At 39.2% G+C, this 19511-nt stretch overlaps 5 protein-coding genes across 9 annotated transcripts; 2 read left to right on the forward strand and 3 right to left on the reverse strand.

Moving 5' to 3' along the window:
• The first annotated feature begins 245 nt into the window (after positions 1 to 245).
• LOC137576616 (aldo-keto reductase family 1 member B1) lies at positions 246 to 1386 on the forward strand. Its single transcript, XM_068289844.1, has one exon. It carries the CDS (start codon positions 389 to 391, stop codon positions 1322 to 1324), a length of 936 nt encoding a protein of 311 aa, XP_068145945.1. The 5' UTR covers positions 246 to 388; the 3' UTR covers positions 1325 to 1386.
• A 645-nt stretch (positions 1387 to 2031) lies between these two features.
• Positions 2032 to 3166, forward strand: LOC137576506 (CDGSH iron-sulfur domain-containing protein 3, mitochondrial). The gene is made up of 4 exons (XM_068289665.1): positions 2032 to 2161; positions 2231 to 2393; positions 2467 to 2560; positions 2962 to 3166. Exons 1-4 carry the CDS (start codon positions 2114 to 2116, stop codon positions 3083 to 3085), a joined length of 429 nt encoding a protein of 142 aa, XP_068145766.1. The 5' UTR covers positions 2032 to 2113; the 3' UTR covers positions 3086 to 3166.
• Positions 3167 to 3723: 557 nt separating this feature from the next.
• Eb1 (microtubule-associated protein RP/EB family member 1) lies at positions 3724 to 12254 on the reverse strand. Of its 5 annotated transcripts, none has more exons than XM_068289662.1 (7): positions 12097 to 12254; positions 8442 to 8624; positions 8225 to 8370; positions 7549 to 7828; positions 5698 to 5837; positions 5552 to 5634; positions 3724 to 4590 (listed from the first exon to the last, which is right to left on the reverse strand). In XM_068289662.1, the coding sequence occupies exons 2-7, from the start codon at positions 8560 to 8562 to the stop codon at positions 4467 to 4469; spliced, it is 894 nt and encodes a 297-aa protein (XP_068145763.1). In that variant the 5' UTR covers positions 8563 to 8624; positions 12097 to 12254; the 3' UTR covers positions 3724 to 4466. The 5 variants fall into 5 exon arrangements, with proteins under 5 accessions (XP_068145763.1, XP_068145761.1, XP_068145765.1 ...); XM_068289660.1 differs by having other exon boundaries at positions 5698 to 5840; XM_068289664.1 differs by lacking the exon at positions 7549 to 7828 and adding an exon at positions 6221 to 6494 and having other exon boundaries at positions 12097 to 12253.
• Positions 12255 to 12421: 167 nt separating this feature from the next.
• Positions 12422 to 14552, reverse strand: Mccc2 (methylcrotonyl-CoA carboxylase subunit 2). The gene is made up of 4 exons (XM_068288549.1): positions 14353 to 14552; positions 14039 to 14292; positions 13100 to 13980; positions 12422 to 13033 (listed from the first exon to the last, which is right to left on the reverse strand). The coding sequence occupies exons 1-4, from the start codon at positions 14470 to 14472 to the stop codon at positions 12558 to 12560; spliced, it is 1731 nt and encodes a 576-aa protein (XP_068144650.1). The 5' UTR covers positions 14473 to 14552; the 3' UTR covers positions 12422 to 12557.
• Positions 14553 to 14715: 163 nt separating this feature from the next.
• On the reverse strand, positions 14716 to 19416 carry phtf (putative homeodomain transcription factor). The gene is given in 8 exon segments (XM_068290612.1): positions 14716 to 15946; positions 16007 to 16146; positions 16149 to 16184; positions 16252 to 17180; positions 17245 to 17776; positions 17839 to 17978; positions 18036 to 18101; positions 19377 to 19416. Coding segments are annotated over 7 exon segments (2643 nt in total). The 5' UTR covers positions 18062 to 18101; positions 19377 to 19416; the 3' UTR covers positions 14716 to 15106.
• Positions 19417 to 19511: the final 95 nt, after the last annotated feature.

A 19511-nucleotide genomic window follows, 5' to 3' on the forward strand; every position in this document is an offset into this window, starting at 1 on the left:
ATATATTCGAAAACTTTTCCCACCCGACACATTGGCCATCCCCCAAAGTTGTGCATTTCTTTCCTCTAATTTCGGCTTAACAAATAATTTAAGAGTCAAAGCTCCCGTGGGTGGATAGCCACGGTTTCACCTCAACTGATCGTAAGCAAACCATTTTTGCTTAGGGTATACAAAATTCGATACTATAAACTTTGCAACGCCCTCAGGCGTTTTATGATTAAGCTTATTTCGCAGAGAGAGCAACACGCTCAGTTGCTCGCCACTCTTTCAACCTACTGGAACAGATTGCTCCGACAATCTGTGTAGAAAAGACGCACTATAAAAAGATAGAAAAAACTAGAAACCTCGTTTAATTTCATTGCTAATTATAATCATTAACAAAAAAACAATGTCAAATCTCGCGCCCAAAATTAAACTAAATAATGGCCAGGAAATGCCAGTTTTCGGCCTGGGCACTTGGAAATCATTCGAATCGGAGGCTTACCAGGCAACCAGAAATGCTATTGACATAGGGTATCGTCACTTTGACACCGCTTTCGTCTACGAAAACGAACAGGAGGTGGGCCAGGCTATACGCGAGAAGATCACCGAAGGTGTAATTAAGCGCGAAGATATATTTATTACCACCAAATTGGGTGGTATTCATCACGATCCTGAACTAGTGGAACGCGCCTTTCGTTTGAGTTTGAGCAATTTGGGACTGGAGTACATTGATTTATACTTAATGCATTTGCCGATTGGTCAGAAATTTCACAATGATTCGAATGTGCATGGCACTTTAGAACTCACGGATGTGGATTATCTGGATACATGGAGGGAAATGGAAAAACTGGTGGATTTGGGTTTGACACGCAGCATCGGTTTGTCCAATTTCAATGCCGCTCAAACGGAACGCGTCTTGGCGAATTGCCGCATAAAGCCGGTGGTCAATCAAGTTGAATGCCATCCTGGATTTCAGCAGGAGAAACTGAGAGAGCATGCGAAAAGGCATAATCTAGTGATTTGTGCCTATTGCCCGCTGGCTAGACCGCAACCCGCGCGCCAATGGCCACCATTCCTCTACGATGAGCAGGCCCAGCAACTGGCCAAGAAATACAACCGCACTCCCGCCCAGATCTGTTTGCGTTTCCTGGTGCAAATTGGTGTAGTCCCTCTTCCCAAATCATCAAATAAGTCGCGTATTGCCGAGAACTTTCAGATATTCGATTTCGAACTTAGTCCTGAGGATGTGAACTCAATGAAACACTATCACACGGGGCAGCGGACTGTGCCCTTCTCAGGAATGTCGGGACACAAGTTTTATCCATTCCATGACGAGTTCTAAGCGCAGTATTGTTAATTAAAATAAAGAATTAAAGATTGCATGGGGCAAATGTTTTGTATTAACTTGAAAGTTTTTTTTTGGTTGGAATACATTTATATGTAGAAGGTGGAAGGTGGGAGTCGGAATTCAAAGCTAATCAGCTTGTTCAAACGGGGTCGGCCTGATAAACACAGCGTCGACGCATCTTATCTAGAGCTGGAGTATCTTACGTTGGCAAAACTAACCAACTGCGTCTAAATTTCTGCCTTTTCATTTTATAATGAAAGTGATTTGTCCCCGTGATAAAGTCTAGCCAAAGTGAAGCCAATGGAATGCACAAGCCTCACAAAAGGCTCTCACGTTGTCGCATCCGATCACTAGAATTAAGATTCATGTATTCATTCATATCGTCTCAAGTGTTGAGATTGACACTAGACCTGGTCCCGTTCCTGTCCCCGTGCTACTCTTATCACATATGTTGACCTTGACTAGATCTTTTTCACCCCATTCGATAGGAAAACGCATTCTAATATAATCGGAGCTGAACTTGGAATTAGAATTCACTTCTTGAAATGTTTTTATCAAACAAAAAGTATCTCCAACAACAGTTTATATACAAATCAAACTATATACATATATTCACAGTCCCCATTAGGTCTTCTAAATATGTATCTCCAGTGAGCTTTTTCTGCTTAGATTAGTTCAAATCTTCGGAACTACTCAAATGAACTGGTTCCATGTAAAATTATGTGGTTGGCCATCCCTGGTTAAATCATATGTTACTGAACATTTAACAGAAAACATTAGAAAATGTCAATAATATTAAAGCGGAATTTACGCTCGCCACGGCTATTAAAGGTATTCAAAAATCGGGCATTAAAGATTATAAGTTTCATTCATGTTTTTTGTTTTCCTAACCAACTCCAGCAAGTGGTCGCCTGTTACAGTTCAAAATCCGGTGACGCTCCTGCCACTGCCGAAGTCAAAACAATTCCCAAGAATCTGCTCGAAGATAAACAAACCGCCTACTTGCAAAAGGAGAATGGAGTCATCTTTGACAAGAAACCATTCAAAATCCATCTCGATAAAGGTAAGTTAGTCAGTTGCTTTTAGAAGCCAGCATAAGCATAAAACTGTTTACATAACCACAATCCATCCCATAGATAAAACCTACAGCTGGTGCTTATGCGGAAAGTCCAAATCGCAGCCCCTTTGCGATGGTATGCATAAGAATGAGTTCCTGAAAATCAAGGAGAGGTGAGGCAAAATCATTTTAACAACTAAGTATACGAGCAGAAGGAGTAAGTCCTTAGGCTGGGCTGATGACCATTTTACTAAATCGAATCAGGAGAATCTTAAATATTACATTTTTATCAAAAGACCTAAGATCTTTGTTGGCCAGCCCAACTGAATAGTAGAAAGAACAGGCCATTGTATGTTTTTAATCACTGATTGGAGTTTCCGACTGATATAAAAGATTCAAATGAAATGCAAACTAAATTCATAGACTCCAAATTGGTCCCATGTTTAACGTACGATTTGCAAGATCATAGGACTTAAGAATTCAAGTTTTCGTGAAACTGTCGACTACACCTTAGTATAATACAGCATTTATCAGTTTACTTAACAAAATCCTTTTCAATTTCCATTTCCCACAGACCTATACGTTTCAAAGTGGAGAAATCTGGTGACTATTGGCTATGCAACTGCAAGCAGACCACTCATAGACCCTTCTGCGATGGCACCCACAAGCAACCACATATCCAGGCAGCTGTTAAATAATTGCATTTATTTTACGGATCGTTCTCAATTCCCCGATTCGCAGTTTGTTAAAATACACAGACATTATCTTGAATCAAGCAACAGATGGATTTTTTCTTTTATTATTATTAATCTAGGGTATTGAACGTTGATTATCCATTGGATGATAGTTATAATACATTTATAATGTACTTATATGCCGAATATATTTCTCATTATGTGTATATAATACGATTTCACAAGCATTAACAAAATATTTACAGCATCGAGAGAAACTGAAAACGTTTACCCCGACTAAAAATGAATTGTAGAAAATTAAACAAAACAAAAATTAAGTTTGTTTTTATGTCAGTTTTGAGTTTTCTTTTTTTTTTTTTTTTTTTTTTGTTTAGAAATTATAAAGTTTTTTGTTTTTATTTAGTTTGTTTTCGGCTTGTAATATTTAAGTATAAAACTAAACGAAAAGAGAGTGTTGAGAGCAAAATATTGGTATGACTTAACAACTACTTTCTTTTATCTTTTTTTTTTGTAAATATTCCATAAATTGTTGAAAAATTCAAAATTTTTGATGATTAAAGATGAGAAAAATGCTTAAACACACAGAGATACTCAAAAAAAACTAAAGAGAAAATATAGAACAAACAAAAAAGAAGGACGAGTTTCGCACTTTCACAATATTTATAATTTGGAAATCTGAACTCCACAATACAAATTGTTTATACAGGAATTAAACAAAAAATTGTGTGTGTGTGTATGTATGTGTGCACGCCGGTGCATTTTGTTGTGTTTTACATATGCCGCGACAAAATACAAACAATTTAAATATATATTTCTATACGAAAAAGCCAATCGAAGTCATCAGACATTCAATCAAGGGTGCAGGGGGCTGGAGAATAATTACCATTAACATAATCAGTTTGTCAATTCAAAAATTGTTTAAAATAACGGTTTCAACAAATAACACAAGGATCACACATTAATTTTCGTGAGCAGTTGATAATGGAACAAGAAAAGGACTTGTCGATGATCAATTGGTCGAATTTTCATCCAGCAGACTGTCCTTCATTAATTTGGTAATGATTCTGATTTTTATGATATATTTTTACGAGTGTCTGTGCTTGTGTGCTGTGTATGATTTGTTTGGAATACGACAGTAGGGAGTTAGGGAGGGGAGAGGAGAAGGGTTGGTATAATTTGTTTATACAATAAGTTCTCGTGTATGTTTCATTTATGCCTTTTTTTAGTTGTGTTTTGCACTTATTCGTTAACCGTTATGTTTCAATATTAATGCCGTAAATGATTTATAGAGGGAGAGTGGGAGGCTGCTTCTTTTTTTTTTGTTGCGGTGTTTCTTTTTTTTTTTTTTTTTTTTTTGTTTTTGACGTTATAGTAAAGTTCATGTTTAATACTCCTCATCTTCTGGTGGTGCATCGTCTGGGGGCGCAAATCCATCCTCAGTCGCATACAGGATGTCCAAAATCTTTTGAATTAACGGATGCGTCTCGCCATCGTCAGCCTCTTGACATCTAAAAATTAAGATAAAAATGATTATAGAAAAACATAATAAATTTGAGTACTGATGAGGGACTTGATTTTGGATGTAATTGAGCTAGCCATGAAAAGAAGTACACGATTTAATGTAACACAAGGAAAAAACAACAGACGATTTTGCTATCCTTTTGCATTAACTGAACTAAAACTTATCCGGATAAAACTAACTAATTTCAGCATTAAAAATCAAAGAAGCTAACATCGGCTATGCCGAAGTTTGTATAACCTTGCAGTCCTTGGTAATAATAATTTTACATGTTCATAATTTGTTTTCTGCAACTCAATTCATCAATATGTACAAACTAAACAATTTTACTCTCATATTATCACATATGTAAATTTCATAGCATACTTCTTCTAGTTCTTCTATTATATAGTGGTGCGATCCTTATGGTTTTCATACTTTATTTTTGCCGGGTAATAAAAACCCACGAAAAAAAATTTCAGCCCGATAGCTCTTAAGACGGCTGAGTAAAACGCGTACGCACAGACGGACGGACAGACGGACATGGCTATATCGACTCAGCTTCTCACGCTGATTAAGAATATATATACTTTATGGGGTCGGAAACGTCTCCTTTTGTGCGTTACAAACATCTGATCAATTTTATAATACCCTCTGCAAGGGTATAAAAACAAAGATCTTATCTAAAAACAAAAATCTTATACAGTCTGAATAAAGCTTGCTTCATATCCTGGACAAGAAGTTATTGATCCTGTTTTAAGTTTAGGTAGGTAAAAATTAATACTTTAAACACTGGATCGTGTCGTACAGTCTTTCTTGTTCAGTTGAGACAACTTGACTGATGAGGATTTTATATAACTTGAAGACGTTGTTTAAGTATAAAATAGATAGGGAATAAACTCTCGTTTGGTTACTTCCTAATCCTTCGTCTATATGTTGTTTAGGATCGATTTTCTTTTTTGGGAACTTACAGTATTTCAATGTCACGCAATTTGGAGAAATAGAAATCACGCTCCTTTTCCAAACCCTCCAGATTTAAACGCATGTCCATGACCTAAGTAAAACGATTGATTAATCAAATGCATGCAAATTGTTTTGTTCAACCTATGACACTTACCTGATTAGATAGCTCTTCAATCTGCTGATTACTAGCCGCATTCGAATCGTTCTTCTTTACGGCGCCTGTGTGATGATTAGCGTTCGAAGTCAATCGGCTTGGCGGCGTTGCATTATTTGTACGTGGCGGCACCTTGGAGACTGCTTTCGGGCGAAATAAATAAAGTCAGTATAATTTGCTCGAACCCGTACCCAATGCCTACTACTAGAATTCAGTTATTTTTCCCACATAGATATCAGTATATACATATGTACATATGTGTGGTGGCTATATTTAACAAACGTGAAGCACGTGATTTGTTCACGAGTTTTGCTCGGATTCGGTTGCTTGGAAAATGTGCATTCAGTTTTGTTAAACTTGTTATGATATGGAAAAATGTACAAAAAATGCTTCCAAATGCTTGGTATGTACAATGTAAATGGGTCAATAGTGTTATGTAGGACGGCACAGTATACCCAAAATAAAAACTACATTAAACCAAGTGACAGGACAGGACGGAGAATAAAAAAAAAACACAACATACTGGGCTTGGTTGCTGCTGGTGTTGGGCGCGATGTTGCCGCCGAAGATGTTGGCACACGCCTGTTGTAGGTGCTACCAATTCCGCTACCGCCGCCACCTGTACCGGGCAGGGATTTCACTGCACCCGATCCAAAACCCATGGGAGCACCTTCGCGCACTGCACTGGCATCATAATCTCTGCCATCGTAATTGGCATCGAAGAATTTTTTGAACCATTGCAAAAATTCGAAATTATCTTGGAATCGACCCTTAATTAATTTGTCAATGGGTATTATCTAAAAGTAAAATGTGTGAAAGAAAGAGAGAAAATATGCAAAAGAGCGTAAGTGAGTGAAGTGAGTGAGGGGGTGAGAGAGATAGTGTGGGTTTTTGTAGTTGTTGTTTTCCTTTGGCAAGGCAAGGCAGTGTGAGTTGTTACAAAATTAAACATATGAAAAGGAGGTGGCAAAGGAGTGAAATCAAACCAAACAAACAAAAAAGAAAAGGACACGCAAATACCATAACATAAAACGCAAATCACACAACAAATCGACACCTGGAACCAAATAAAAATGATAAAATGATACGAATCTAATGCATTTCGTGTTTAAATGTTTCTTTCGGCAAACACCGAAGATTGTAGACCCTTGCGAATGGAATTCACTTGGTTTATTGGTTTAAGAGCAATAATTTAACAATGTAATTAAAATCACCTTGGGAATTAAATTATTTTAAGCTTAGTTTCTTAAGGAACTTTAAAGCTTTTACTGATGAGTTGATAATTTCATTGGAGACATAATTTCATTTATCAAATTTCCTTAACTCAATTGAATCAGTTAACGAATTTGTATATCGTTTGTTGCCGATCACTTACATTAGCTGTTTTTAAAATGTCATTAGGTTATTTAATATTGATAGCCATCATGCGCAAAGGTCTTATCAAGACTACAGATGAATTGAATTGAATTAGAGAGTTCGTCTCTGATTGTGTTATGACAACTACGAAAAATACATTCAAAAGTTGTTTTTAAAGACAAATATCTCGTGTAGGTGGGTGCTGGGAGCTGCTATGCGATGGTGTGTGGGTGTAAGTATGTTTGTAGTAGATGTGCGTGTAGGTGGTGCAGATCAGTTAAATCCGAATGCCACACATTGTGGCGGCCACTCGATCACATCGATGAATTTTATCGCCGCGTGCGTGCTTCACGTTCGTTCCGCGGTTAATGGCGACCAACACCAAAAAAACAACAAAAATGTTTCTCTCTATTGTTTGTTTGCCATAACGCCAAACATCCACACATTTAAACATTGAAATCTGAGCTTTGTTTTGGTTTTTTTTTCAGTTTTTACCCATTTGGTTGGTGCGTAGAGCCAAGCGGTTGAGGGAAGGTGGCACCGCCGTCTGCATGGGACGACGATGCATTAAATGTAGATCATTATTGGTGCTGCCCACGCCGCTGCCTCCGTTGCTGCTATTGGCATCGCCATTGCCCAGCTTGATATTTCCACGTTGGGCCACTGGATCGTATTCACGTCCATCATAATTCGCATCGAAGAACTTCTTGAACCATTGTAGAAACTCGAAATTGTCTTGGAAACGTCCCTTAATAAGCTTATCAACGGGTATGATCTGTCCACGTTAGTTGTTGGTTGTCAACGGAAATTGTAGTTAGTTACAATTCAAGTATTATTTAAAAGAGAGAGAGAGAGACAAAAGGGAGGGAATAGAGGGCGCGGGCGGGACAACATACACACACTCACACAAACACACGTTTAATAAATATAAATGCAATGCATTTCTTGAAATGAAAAGAGTTCGATCATCATGTCTAACAAACGTTTTTAAGAAGAAAATATTGTGTATGTTAATTGAAACTTAAATAAATCGAAGAAAAAGAACAGGAAAATGTAAATAAACTATTGGGGAATGCTAACAATTACTTTAAAATAACGTTTTTGATATTAACATTTCGTGCTACCTCTCTCACAACAATCAGTTATAGTTAGTTAGAAGGCTGATTCTTACCTTATCCACCGACATCTTTTTAAAGCCAGCCTGCAAAATTTTAAAGTTCTGTATATATTCATGCTCCAGATTTGTACGGAATTTGACACGCTTCACGGGCACTGAATTGGGGAACAACATGTCCATAAACTGACAATAGGCGGCGCCTTTAAATTATGAGAGAGAGCAATTATCATTATAGACAGACCAAGAGAATGACTTAATCGATGCCACTTACCTGTGCACAGCTCCTCAATTTTGGAGAAATTCGATTGGAGGCAATCATTGACCCAGGCGAGCATATCATGTCGCGATAGATTCTCTGAGGTGACATTTGTGGAGTACACATTAACAGCCATTTTGGTGGTGTTGTTGTTGGTATTGTTATTCTTGTTGGTATAATTATTATGATGTTTTCCTTCTGAAATAGAAATTGCACAAAATAAAAAAAAAGAAATTAACTTAATTGTCTATAAGCTCTATCGACATGTATGGCATTGTGTGGGAGTGCCGCAACATGGTATCTTAATAATCGCTTTTTGGTTCATTGAGGCATGGCGGCCACCGCCATGGATGTTGCGTGTTCAATATCAAGATCAAGATAATCATCAAAAAATCAAGGGGGGTTAGGATACGGGAGAAAACAAGAAAAACCAAACAAAAATGTGGCATGATTGAGAGATTACAAACAATTTCAACATGGACATGTGTTGCCATGTTTCGTTGCATTTGCCAATCGAATTTATAAAGGAGAATTTGTAAGAAAGTAGCTTGACTTGTTTTTTATTTTTGTTTTTTTTTCCAAACGACATATTAGAAAGGCCGTTTCCTTTTAATTATCATGCGATAACATATACTATTTTATGATCCTACATTTATTTCTTAAAGATTCATTTCACCCAACCTATGAATAACTTATTTTCACTGGTGTGGTCATCGGTCGTTCTTATGTTATTTAGTGTACATATAAAACAAAAACTTATTTATATAATATAGTGCTTAATACACTAACATATTCATCATGGGATTTTTTTTAAACCTTTCTATATACATATGTATATGTTTCTTGTCACAAAGGCCTGTCAAAAGTGTTTACGAAGTTTGGTTTATTCTTTTTTCTTTAGAGAAGCATTTCTTTTTTGAACACTGTCGCCCTTATAGATTTTAATACTCGAAGCGGTAACCAATGTGTGGAACTTTCGAAATGTCCATCCATAAAAATATTATAGATTTAATCATTTTTAAAAAAACCTTGTTGAATCATTAGTTAAGAGAAATCAGTTAGATTGCAAATTGTTCTTTTAGAAGTTATAACCGGTTAGTAATTTGTTTCTAAAAATATTTATCAAATTCATATATTAGCTTGGAATAATTTGCAAATTTGCGATATTCTTGGTATTATAAAAGAACAAAAATGATTATTTTGAGCTCTCGTTTCTTATATCCATCGGTTTCTCTTTGTTTATCACCAAATTGTTCTTTTGATATTCGCAAATCGCCTCTTTCGTGCCTTACTTGACTCTCAATTGCTTTTATTTTTATTGTTTTTACATGGAGGAAAGGAGAAGAACGCACAGCGCGATTAGACGACGTTGCGTTAAGAGAAGAGCGCAATCCGTGCGAGACTAAATTGAGACTGAAGACGACTACTGGAGCAGGCGAACAATGAACTTGTACTGTATGTTGCTGTGGCCAGAGTTGTCAACGCTTGGCTGCCCCTTAGTCGATGATGATGATCACGATGATGACGATGACGATGAAGTCCAAGATATTACTCATAGGTTTACTAGCAGCTGGTGCTGCGTCAGCGTCAATACATTTGGCATTATCAATGTCGTTTTCTTTAGCCTCATTGAGAGAAAACAAGAACTGAGCACACAGGCGAACGTGGGCCATGAAGTTGAAGTTGATAAAGAATTAGCCGGCATTTTTTGTTTTTTGGTTTGGTGCCCCAACTATAAATACATACATACATATAAATCCCCCAAACCAAAAGAGTTGTGATTTGCTGCGCCGCCACCTTTCGTTGTCGTTGTGAAGTGAAGTGCATTGACCCCAAAGGGCGTAACTTCATTGAAATGCGAGCGGATTTTTATGCTATGTTGTTGCCGCTAGTTTATTGATTTAAGTGCGCCCCAACCAGGAGACGGAGGAATTACTACAATGGGCTATGCCCCAAATACAACACAAATTGTGCTTCTGTTGCTGCCAATGATGATGATGATGATGACGCTGATTGCTCTGTATGGGCGGCGAGTGGGCGTGTTCTGTTTTGTTGTGTGGCTTAGCTGCAGCGGAAGTTGCTTAACCAGAAGCAAACTAATTAACCAGAACAGATGAGATGGGGGAAGAGTAGCAGCGACGGTAGCGGCATCAACCATTTCGACAATGTACATAGCCAAAATGGGTGAAAATATCATATATAATTTTTGGCCCCCTCTTCACCGTCCAAAACTAAACCATATGTCAGAAGGAATGTGGAAGTATGTCAACAAGCAGACAGCAACACCAACAGCAACGGCAGCAGCAACATCAGAAAAGGCAACAACAATAAGCCGCTTTAAATATGCGAACATTATGAGAGCCGAGACAAACAAAAAAACCGCTCGAAGCGAAATGCATGAGTGTCTGTGTGCACAGGCGTAGCCACAACATTATCAAAAGACCATAGACGTGCGTGAGAGGGAAGTTATGTCCTGCAGAGAGCCATGTCAGCGATAATAACCTTGTCAAATGGCAGATGATCCAAATAAATATATTTATGCAAGCGTTTCAGCTTCTTCGAAACTGGAAACTAGAATTCAACTGCACCCCTTTAATACGGCCCTGGTCACCGCTGTATGCGTGTGTGAGCAGAGAAACCAAAAAGAAACCGGCAAGAGACGAGCAACAACAACAGCAGCGTCAATATGCCAATATGTTAGTGTTGCTGCTGCCTTGACGTGGGTCAATTTTAATTAAACCAATAGAATAGTTGCAAACTAAAAGTAAAATCCGAAACAAGTCCAAGAATCGTTAATAAACTGGACAACACACACACATACACACAGAGAGATATAGATTGACTGAGAATCGAATTGCGTGGGGTTTTGACAGATAAAACAGGCAATGACGTCATTGACTGACTGTCAACTGACAAGAAACCAAACACCTGAAGTTTGAATGGAAAGGAAAATATGGTTTCTTGCTGTCTCCCCGGGGGGGTACTAAATGACAAACAAAATTAGCTAGTGCAATGGAATTTTTCCACCATTCAAAAGGAAAAGCAGCAGAGGCACGAAATTTTATTTTTGGAGAGCCTGCTTGCCTGCCTGCCGCTTGCTGCTGCAAGCAACACGGGCGACATTTACTCGCACACACACACACACACGTACACAGAGACAGGAACACACGCATACAGATGCAGTATATGCATCCGCCGCATCTCTTGGCATGTAGAGATATTTGACTTTTTCTCCCAAGAAGTCTTGTCGTCTCTGTGCACTTGAAGTTTTCGGCAAAGTTATTTTTGATATTGCCGCACACTTCCAATCTTTGCGGCATTTTTAGACGACGTTGAACTTTCTTTTTTTCTTTCCTGATGCTGCTGACGCTACTTCTAGATTTTGCCATTTTGCAAAAACGAAGAAAAAACCCGAAGCGAAAAGAAAGCAGAATAACCGCCACACAAACACATTTGAAACCTACCTTAGGCACAAAATCTTCACTTATCAAATATTTTTTTGAAAGGCATACTTTTTTCAAAGAAAATGCGAAAATTATGATTATGACGAACCGAATTTTTGTCTTTTTTTTTTTTTTGTTCCAGGAGCGAGAGAGTGAAAATATGGGAGAGAGTAAGAAGAGGGGAAGCGGCACTTGCTTAACGATTTGCTTATAAATGAGCCACTTACTTTTTGCACATTCACCTTTCTCCGCACTTTGTAAATATTTCTTCTCTTTTTGTTTTTTAATTTGTAATTAGCATTCAATAAATTACAAAAAAAACGAGGAAAAAACACGTCCTCTCCAGCGGCGAAAAAATACGAATATTAAAACAGTGTTACAAAAATTCAAAATATAAGCATGAGTAACCAACCAGAGTTGCCAGAAGTTGAACATAAAAATAGTGGGAGTCGGATAAAAAACAGTGGGCTTCGGATAAAAATGATTTTGGAAAGAGTGGACAGTTTTTGCAGGCGAGATTTTTAAATGTCTTAATTTAATTTGCGAAGGAAGTTTAAAATCAACATTTACCATTTATTGTTTATAACAATTTTATATACCTTAAGTCTAATAAATGCAACAGTTTCAGACATTAAATGTCGTTGTGTAAATGCTCTTAGTTTCCTGTGTCACTCCGTTTCCGTGTTCCTTACATACGGAAGACACCAAATTTAGTCTCTTCTACAGCATTGTTAAGCGAAGCTTTTAGACTTAGTCCCAAAACTTGACGTGTGTTGGCTGGATCTATAATGCCATCGTCCCACAAGCGAGCCGTACTATAGTACGGTGATCCCTCCGCCTCGAACATTTCAACAATGGGTTTCTTTAGCTTCTGAGCTTCAGCTTCGGTAAATTCCTTGCCCGCCCTCTTTCGCTGATCTTCGGTGATCTGGGCCAAGACATTAGCTGCCTGTGTTCCGCCCATAACCGAGATGCGGGAATTGGGCCACATATACAAAAACCGCGGGGAGTAAGCCCTGCCACACATGCCGTAATTGCCAGCTCCATAGGATCCACCTATGATCACAGTAAGCTTGGGCACATTGGCACAGGCCACAGCGGTGACCATTTTAGCTCCATTTTTCGCTATACCATTAGCCTCCGCGTCGCGTCCAACCATAAAACCTAAAAGAGCATTATCATCCGGGTTATTAAATAGTTGGTGGTGGAATTAACAAAAGAGAAACTTGCCTGTAATATTTTGAAGAAAGATTAATGGGATCTTTCGCTGGGCACACAATTGAATGAAATGGGCACCCTTCAATGCGCTTTCCGAAAAGAGCACACCATTGTTGCCGACAATGCCCACTCGCTGGCCATAGAGCTTGGCGAAACCACAGACTAAAGTCTCGCCGAAGAGTTTCTTGAACTCAGTGAAGCGGCTGCCATCGACAATTCGTGCAATGACCTCACGAACATCGAAACTTTTGGTTAGATTGGGCCCTACAATGCCGTACAATTCACGTGGATCATATAGAGGCTCTTCCACCTCTACTGAAGGCGTTGCCTGCTTGAAGTTTCGTTGGCTGGAGTGAATAAGCTGGTCATTATATGCATTGGTAGCCGGCAAGTTCAGATTGCTGACCACCTGGCGAGCCAAATACAAGGCATGTTCATCATCCACAGCATAATGATCAGTAACACCAGAAGTCTTACAATGAAGATCGGCACCGCCTAAGTCCTCAGCAGAAACTTCCTCGCCAGTGGCGGCTTTCACCAATGGTGGACCGGCCAGGAAAATTGTACCCTGCTTTTTAACAATAATGCTCTCGTCGGCCATGGCTGGAACGTAGGCACCTCCGGCCGTGCAGCTGCCCATAACGACGGCTATTTGTGGGATTCCTCGAGCGGACATATTAGCCTGATTGTAGAAAATGCGTCCAAAATGTAATTTATCTGGAAAAACCTCAGCCTGTCGTGGCAAATTGGCTCCGCCAGAGTCTACAAGGTAAATGCAAGGTAAGGAGTTTTCCTGAGCGATTTCCTGGGCCCGCAAATGCTTCTTCACCGTAATCGGATAATAGCTGCCACCCTTCACTGTGGCATCATTGGCTACCAACATGCATTCAGTGCTGAACAAAAATGAAATCCAGTTAGAAATGCACCTCCAAGGATTTACTTTTGACTCACCCACTCACACGTCCCACACCGGTGACAATACCTCCTGAATTGACAACCTCTTCGCCATAGAGATCATAGCCAGCTAGTGTACCAAGCTCCAAGAATGGGGAACCTTTGTCCAATAGTAAATTTATGCGTTCTCTGGCCAACAGTTTTCCCCGGGAAGTGTGTCTTTCATTTGCCTTGGGCCCACCACCTGTTAGTACTTGACTAGTGATCTGTTTCAGTTGGCCAACCAGTTTCCCCATTTCCGTAGCATTTTCCTATACAATCTCAATGAATATCAAACAATCTTCAATGCAAAACATATGTCAAATGTTTACCTTGTATTCTGCGGACTGTTTATCCACCTCGCTGACAAGAATATTCGCCTCCCCCACATGTAGGAAACGTACCGAGGACTTGGCTATGGAATTTCTTAATATTGAATTTAATCTCAGCATTTTAAGAGCCAATTTATTAAGGGAAACCAGAAATATGTCGGGGGATTGCGCTATGGTGGGCTGTTACGTCAGAAGATGGGGGTGACTCGATAACGATACCAATAGCAGCGATCGTTCAGCCCTCCCACAATTAAGTGAGGTTGGCAGCTCCTTGCCTTTTCACCCACTACAAGTCGAATTTGACCGTTAAGCGACTTTGTTCCAAATTGCTAAGCTCAAAATTAAGACCGTAAACAGAGACAGTTGGACAAATATTTATCTATATATTTCGGACTAAAATATTTATATATTTATTACATAGATTGCAACATCTTCTAATTTTAGATTAGACATGATTCAAACGTGCGAAAAGTTCTGCGAACTTTAAATTTATAATGGATGATTGTGCATACCGCTAAATGTATATAATAGATATTTATATAGTTAAATCGAATATGCATTAAACAATCAGTAATAATCACAATATTGTAGCAATTTAAACATGAGGGGACATTCGATTAGACTTAACATTTATTCATTAGACTATTTTGTAATTTCTTTTTTTTTTTTTTTTTTTTGTTAGTTTCCAAGACAGAAAAATATTGTACTAAAAGAATGTGCTCGATCCGATGTATGTATCTTGTCCATAATTCCTCTACTTAATTTTGATCTTGTGCAGTTTTAATTTGAAGCCAAGGACCTCGCTTAATACGCCGGAGAGTGCGGAAAGGATTACCACTTTAATGGTTGTGAACAGATAGGGATTGGCACTAAGACCAGAGATCTTGAACGGCGTCTCCAGCTCTTTGAGCAAATCGGCAGCTAACTTGAGAACGCTATTTGAGACCATTAATTCGTCCTTCTTTTTGGGCTTTTGCTCGATTTGCAGATACAAATTGATTTGCTCGGTTATAAGCACGGAAACACTGCGATATTTATGTTGAATCTTTTGCCCAAGAGTCATAAAACGTAGCAAGTAAATTCCAATGGTGATGGACCAAATCAAAGCCTCCAGAGTTAGATGTGTGTGTAGATGAACCGAATCCTTAAGCCATTCCACACTAAGGAATGCCAAAAGGAGGAGAGTAACAATAAACGCCGCTGACACGATGATATCAACAGAACGCTGGGGTCCACGCTTCTTCAGATAGGAGCGCACACTTAGCCACGTTTTAATATTCCGCACTTTATTCAAGCGAAAGTGTGGAACATTAGACTTACGGGAACGCCTTGATGATGTGATATGCGAGAACAGTTTGGCATATAGAAAACGTTGCTTAAATGTACGCTCGGCCACAGCAAAGATGATAAACAAGATGAGAGTGAGACAGAGTCGCTGAATGAATCCCAAAGCTAATACGGTTCGAACCCACTGAGCCTCGCCAAATGCAAAGTTCAAGAGAGTGAAGAAAGAAGACGACGACTTTTCCCACAGCAGTTGCGGCATGTTGAAATAACTGATCTCACTTGCCTTCTCATCGTTTCCAAGGGTAATCTATATGGCAGAAAAATACAATGTGTCATTATTTGGGAATACCACAGACTCAAGACTTACCTCACACAGCCTGCAAAAAGTGGGTATAAGGGTGAGGAGAAATGAGAAGACGACGCCTATATAAATATAATCGTTTGTCTCTCCCATATTATCAACACGCTCAATAATGCATGAGGCTATCTCGAGAACCGAAAGCTGGGCTTTTTGGCCTCTCGCTGATCCCAAATGGTGCAGCTAACTATAAGAGACAAAGAAGCGACAATAATGAAAATTGTGGGCTAGGTAGAGTTAGAGTCAGTACTCACTGCGATCTAAACTATTGTGGGGATTTAAAATTGTTGTAGGAGTGACATCCACTTCGGCACCAAGCTCGTCATCGCTGTAACCCTGATGACGGCCATCCGATTGATCCAGCTCGGAGGTATAGCTGCAATCCTCACTGTTGGTAGTCACACCCAGCCAATCAGTGGCCGAAGTGGTACATTCTTGAGGGGGGCTGGAGATGAGATCCCTAGCATCATCATCACATTCATCGGATTCCTCGCAACTGGTACTTGACTGTTTACCGCGATTTGGTTTATTACCGGTTGGTTGATCTGTTGCAGTAGAAGGATTGTTGGCAATATTCAATCGCAGGCGCAATTGACTTGATTCCCGCATGGGCTGAAGTTGACTGGGCTGCTGATTGGCCACAATTGCAGCTGTAGGCACTGCTCCCAAGGCCGAATTGGGCAAGGGTGAATGATTGTTATCCTCACCGCTGGAACTTTTGCCATTCAGGCTCTCAAAGCCATCGTCTTCGCCTAGGCCCAAATGCCGACGTGGAGCATACTGGGCACTGGATGTGCTGGGCTGCTCTACTGGGGCCTGTTCATAGGTGTTATAGATTTGTATAGGGGTATGCCAGTTTACACTTCGTTTCTTGGGACTTTCGGTTGCTGCCCCTCCCACTAGTCTGAGATCAAAAAGGGGCTCCGAAGGGCTTTGGTTTTGGCTTGTTGCGGATGATTGTTTAATGGTGGTAATGGCAGTTGTAGTGAGATATGTCTCCTCATTGTCATTTCGTTTAATGATCACTGGAGGCGGTGGCACCGAAGGTAACTGGAGATCAACGTTGGCACTACTAACAATAGGAGCGGCTGATACAGGTGCAATTTTGGGTATGTTGCTACGTCTATTGTGCAGGGAAGTGTTGCTACTAGGTTGTGATACATCAGATTCGGGTTGACGAACGCTAAAATGAAAAAGAAGATTCGTAAGATATTTATGTACGCGGCAGAGATTTTAATCAGACTAACCGAATGAATTTCTTGCGACGCCTTATTCTGGGTTGTTCTCTGGTACCAGTTGCTTTGTCACTGAAATTGGATAGCGAGAAGCGTCTTAGTTTGCTTTTATTGGCCTTACAGCCAGTTCCCCCAGCTCCCCCGCTAGTATTGGTGGCCACAATCTGTGAGTGGATTAGGCTAATCAACAAACTGAGTGCACTGGGTATGAGCAAGGCACTAAGTAAATCATCATGCTCCTCCGTCGATCCCGTTGGTTCCGTCTCTGCCGCGTTGGCATAAGCTGTGCCATTTGTGCCATCATCTGTGGCATTTGCTACTTCCCTCTCATATACCAGTGGGACAATGCGATTGCTGTGCAATATATATATAGCCCAATTGATCAATTGGGTAATATACAGCAATAGGATGAAACCAAATGCATTTGGTGTTGTCTGTTTCACCCACCATTGTGCATAGAGCGGCAATAGTAGATAACGCAAAATGGCCAAACGGATGACAGTCAGAAGCGATTGCTTTGGCTTGGCCTTAGGAAATGTAGAACCTAACGAAGAGGAAGAAATAGTTTATCAATGAAATGATCAAATTAATTAATAAGGTTTTTACCTCTGACTAGATCCACATCGATTAGCTCGGTCTTTAGTTTGGTGTTCTTTAAATTAACGCTATTGAAGCCATCCAAAATTCGCTGCTCTACAGTTTTCTCCCATTCTTGTTTATCATAGGTGCCGATTTTCTTCTGGTACCTAAAGAATTGGTGTCACAATTTGAATTAAATTATAAGTAACAATTGGCTGACCTACCATGCAACAATTTCATCCAATTTCATAGTAGATAGTCACATAAAAGACGGCAAACTGTCACTCACTCTGAGAAAGAAAGAATTGAGATTCAAATACATATGGAAAAAGCTTTGAAATTTAATTTATAGTGAAATTTATATCTACATATGTAAATCGTACAAAGTATTATCTGTTGCTTAATCGACTCTTCTGGATTTAGGTTCTTAAAAAGTAGAACTGTTTTGGCCGGATGCCTAAAAGGGACTGTTTCGTTCAATATTACAACTAAAGCTTGAGTGTATAGCTTGTACATGCTTATCAAAGTACATTTGCACTAATAGATTCACTCAAACTCGTGCATACAGGGTGCGGTAGTTTGTAAAACTTTGCTATTTCAGACTTCATTTCAACTTCAATTGATATAAAATAATAAAATTAGACTTTAAAAGTAAATTTTAATAGCCCAAGGGACTTGGAACAAGCAATACATTGCGGCGTAAAAGCTTTTAAATTGAAAATGTCAGAGGGCGCACCCTGTCTCAATACTGCGCGCTTCACTTAGAGGGCTCACGGGCGTAAATAGGCCAAAAGATATCATTTATTCATGCATATAGAATAAAACGTGAAGAATTGATTCCAATTTCTGTTTAGTCGAGTTTTTGTTTGTGTAAGATTTTACAAGAACTTTGTTTATCAATGCAATATGCAATGATGCAGCGAATTTTATTAGAATAATTCTAATATAGTATTGGGTTCACTGTACTAACATTGTGTTTTGGATTTCCGGGCTTTCTGCATAGTATTAAATGGTATTGCTTTGGGAATTTCCGATCTAACTGCAGGGAACACTATTTTGCAGCAGGTTTAACGGGTTTTTTTGCAGGTCGCGGTGGTAAAAAATTAAGTAAGTAAGCCGTATCACCGACTTCAGTATACCGTGTACAAGTAACTAAAACTTTTTACCCATACAAAATCTATGCGCTTTTTACATGGGTCTTCAGGCCAGATTTGATATCTCTCGCTGTTATGTTATATATTTTTAAGAAAATCTGTTTTGTGTAAATAGCGGAGGCTAAGGTGGGTTGGGAAATTTTATATACCATTTCACCATTTAAGTGCATCGTATAAAAACCAACTGTTTAACGGTGCAATATCAGCTGTTGACTTTCACCTTCGCATTGGCACGAAATGCGATAAGAGTACAAGACAATGGAATTTGCAGCGCAATATGTATACATATGTTTTTATGTTTCAATAGCCTTGAAGCATAAAAGCGGAAGGAACAGCTGATGGGGCGTGAGTGGGTGGTAACACACACACACATACCCGTAAATACGCTGTTATATTAGTGTTTATACATACATATGTGAATTGTCGCATTGTTTCTTTCTTTGGCGCTGGCCTGGTTCAAGGTGAATTTAATGAATCCATATCAATCGAGGAAGCAAATGCCATTGCCAACAGTGTTTCATTCATAAATTACCTGAAGACTTAAAA

Source organism: Drosophila tropicalis, unplaced genomic scaffold (genome assembly GCF_018151085.1).
Source record: "Drosophila tropicalis isolate 14030-0801.00 unplaced genomic scaffold, ASM1815108v1 contig_593, whole genome shotgun sequence".
Lineage (NCBI taxonomy): Eukaryota > Metazoa > Arthropoda > Insecta > Diptera > Drosophilidae > Drosophila > Drosophila tropicalis.

What these genes read in the sequence shown, in the direction of transcription:
- LOC137576616 (XM_068289844.1), top strand. Translation starts at nt 389, where the DNA reads ATGTCAAATCTCGCGCCCAAAATTAAACTAAATAATGGCCAGGAAATG.
- LOC137576506 (XM_068289665.1), top strand. Translation starts at nt 2,114, where the DNA reads ATGTCAATAATATTAAAGCGGAATTTACGCTCGCCACGGCTATTAAAG. An exon ending in GCTCGCCACGGCTATTAAAG is followed by an intron (nt 2,162 to 2,230) that starts GTATTCAAAAAT and finishes AACCAACTCCAG; the next exon opens with CAAGTGGTCGCCTGTTACAG. An exon ending in CAAAATCCATCTCGATAAAG is followed by an intron (nt 2,394 to 2,466) that starts GTAAGTTAGTCA and finishes TCCATCCCATAG; the next exon opens with ATAAAACCTACAGCTGGTGC.
- Eb1 (XM_068289660.1), bottom strand. Translation starts at nt 8,562, where the DNA reads ATGGCTGTTAATGTGTACTCCACAAATGTCACCTCAGAGAATCTATCG. An exon ending in TCTACGCACCAACCAAATGG is followed by an intron (nt 5,841 to 7,548) that starts GTAAAAACTGAA and finishes TTCGCCCGAAAG; the next exon opens with CAGTCTCCAAGGTGCCGCCA. An exon ending in TTGAAGAGCTATCTAATCAG is followed by an intron (nt 5,635 to 5,697) that starts GTAAGTGTCATA and finishes CGTTTTACTTAG; the next exon opens with GTCATGGACATGCGTTTAAA.
- Mccc2 (XM_068288549.1), bottom strand. Translation starts at nt 14,472, where the DNA reads ATGCTGAGATTAAATTCAATATTAAGAAATTCCATAGCCAAGTCCTCG. An exon ending in AACAGTCCGCAGAATACAAG is followed by an intron (nt 14,293 to 14,352) that starts GTAAACATTTGA and finishes GAGATTGTATAG; the next exon opens with GAAAATGCTACGGAAATGGG. An exon ending in GGTGTGGGACGTGTGAGTGG is followed by an intron (nt 13,981 to 14,038) that starts GTGAGTCAAAAG and finishes ATTTTTGTTCAG; the next exon opens with CACTGAATGCATGTTGGTAG.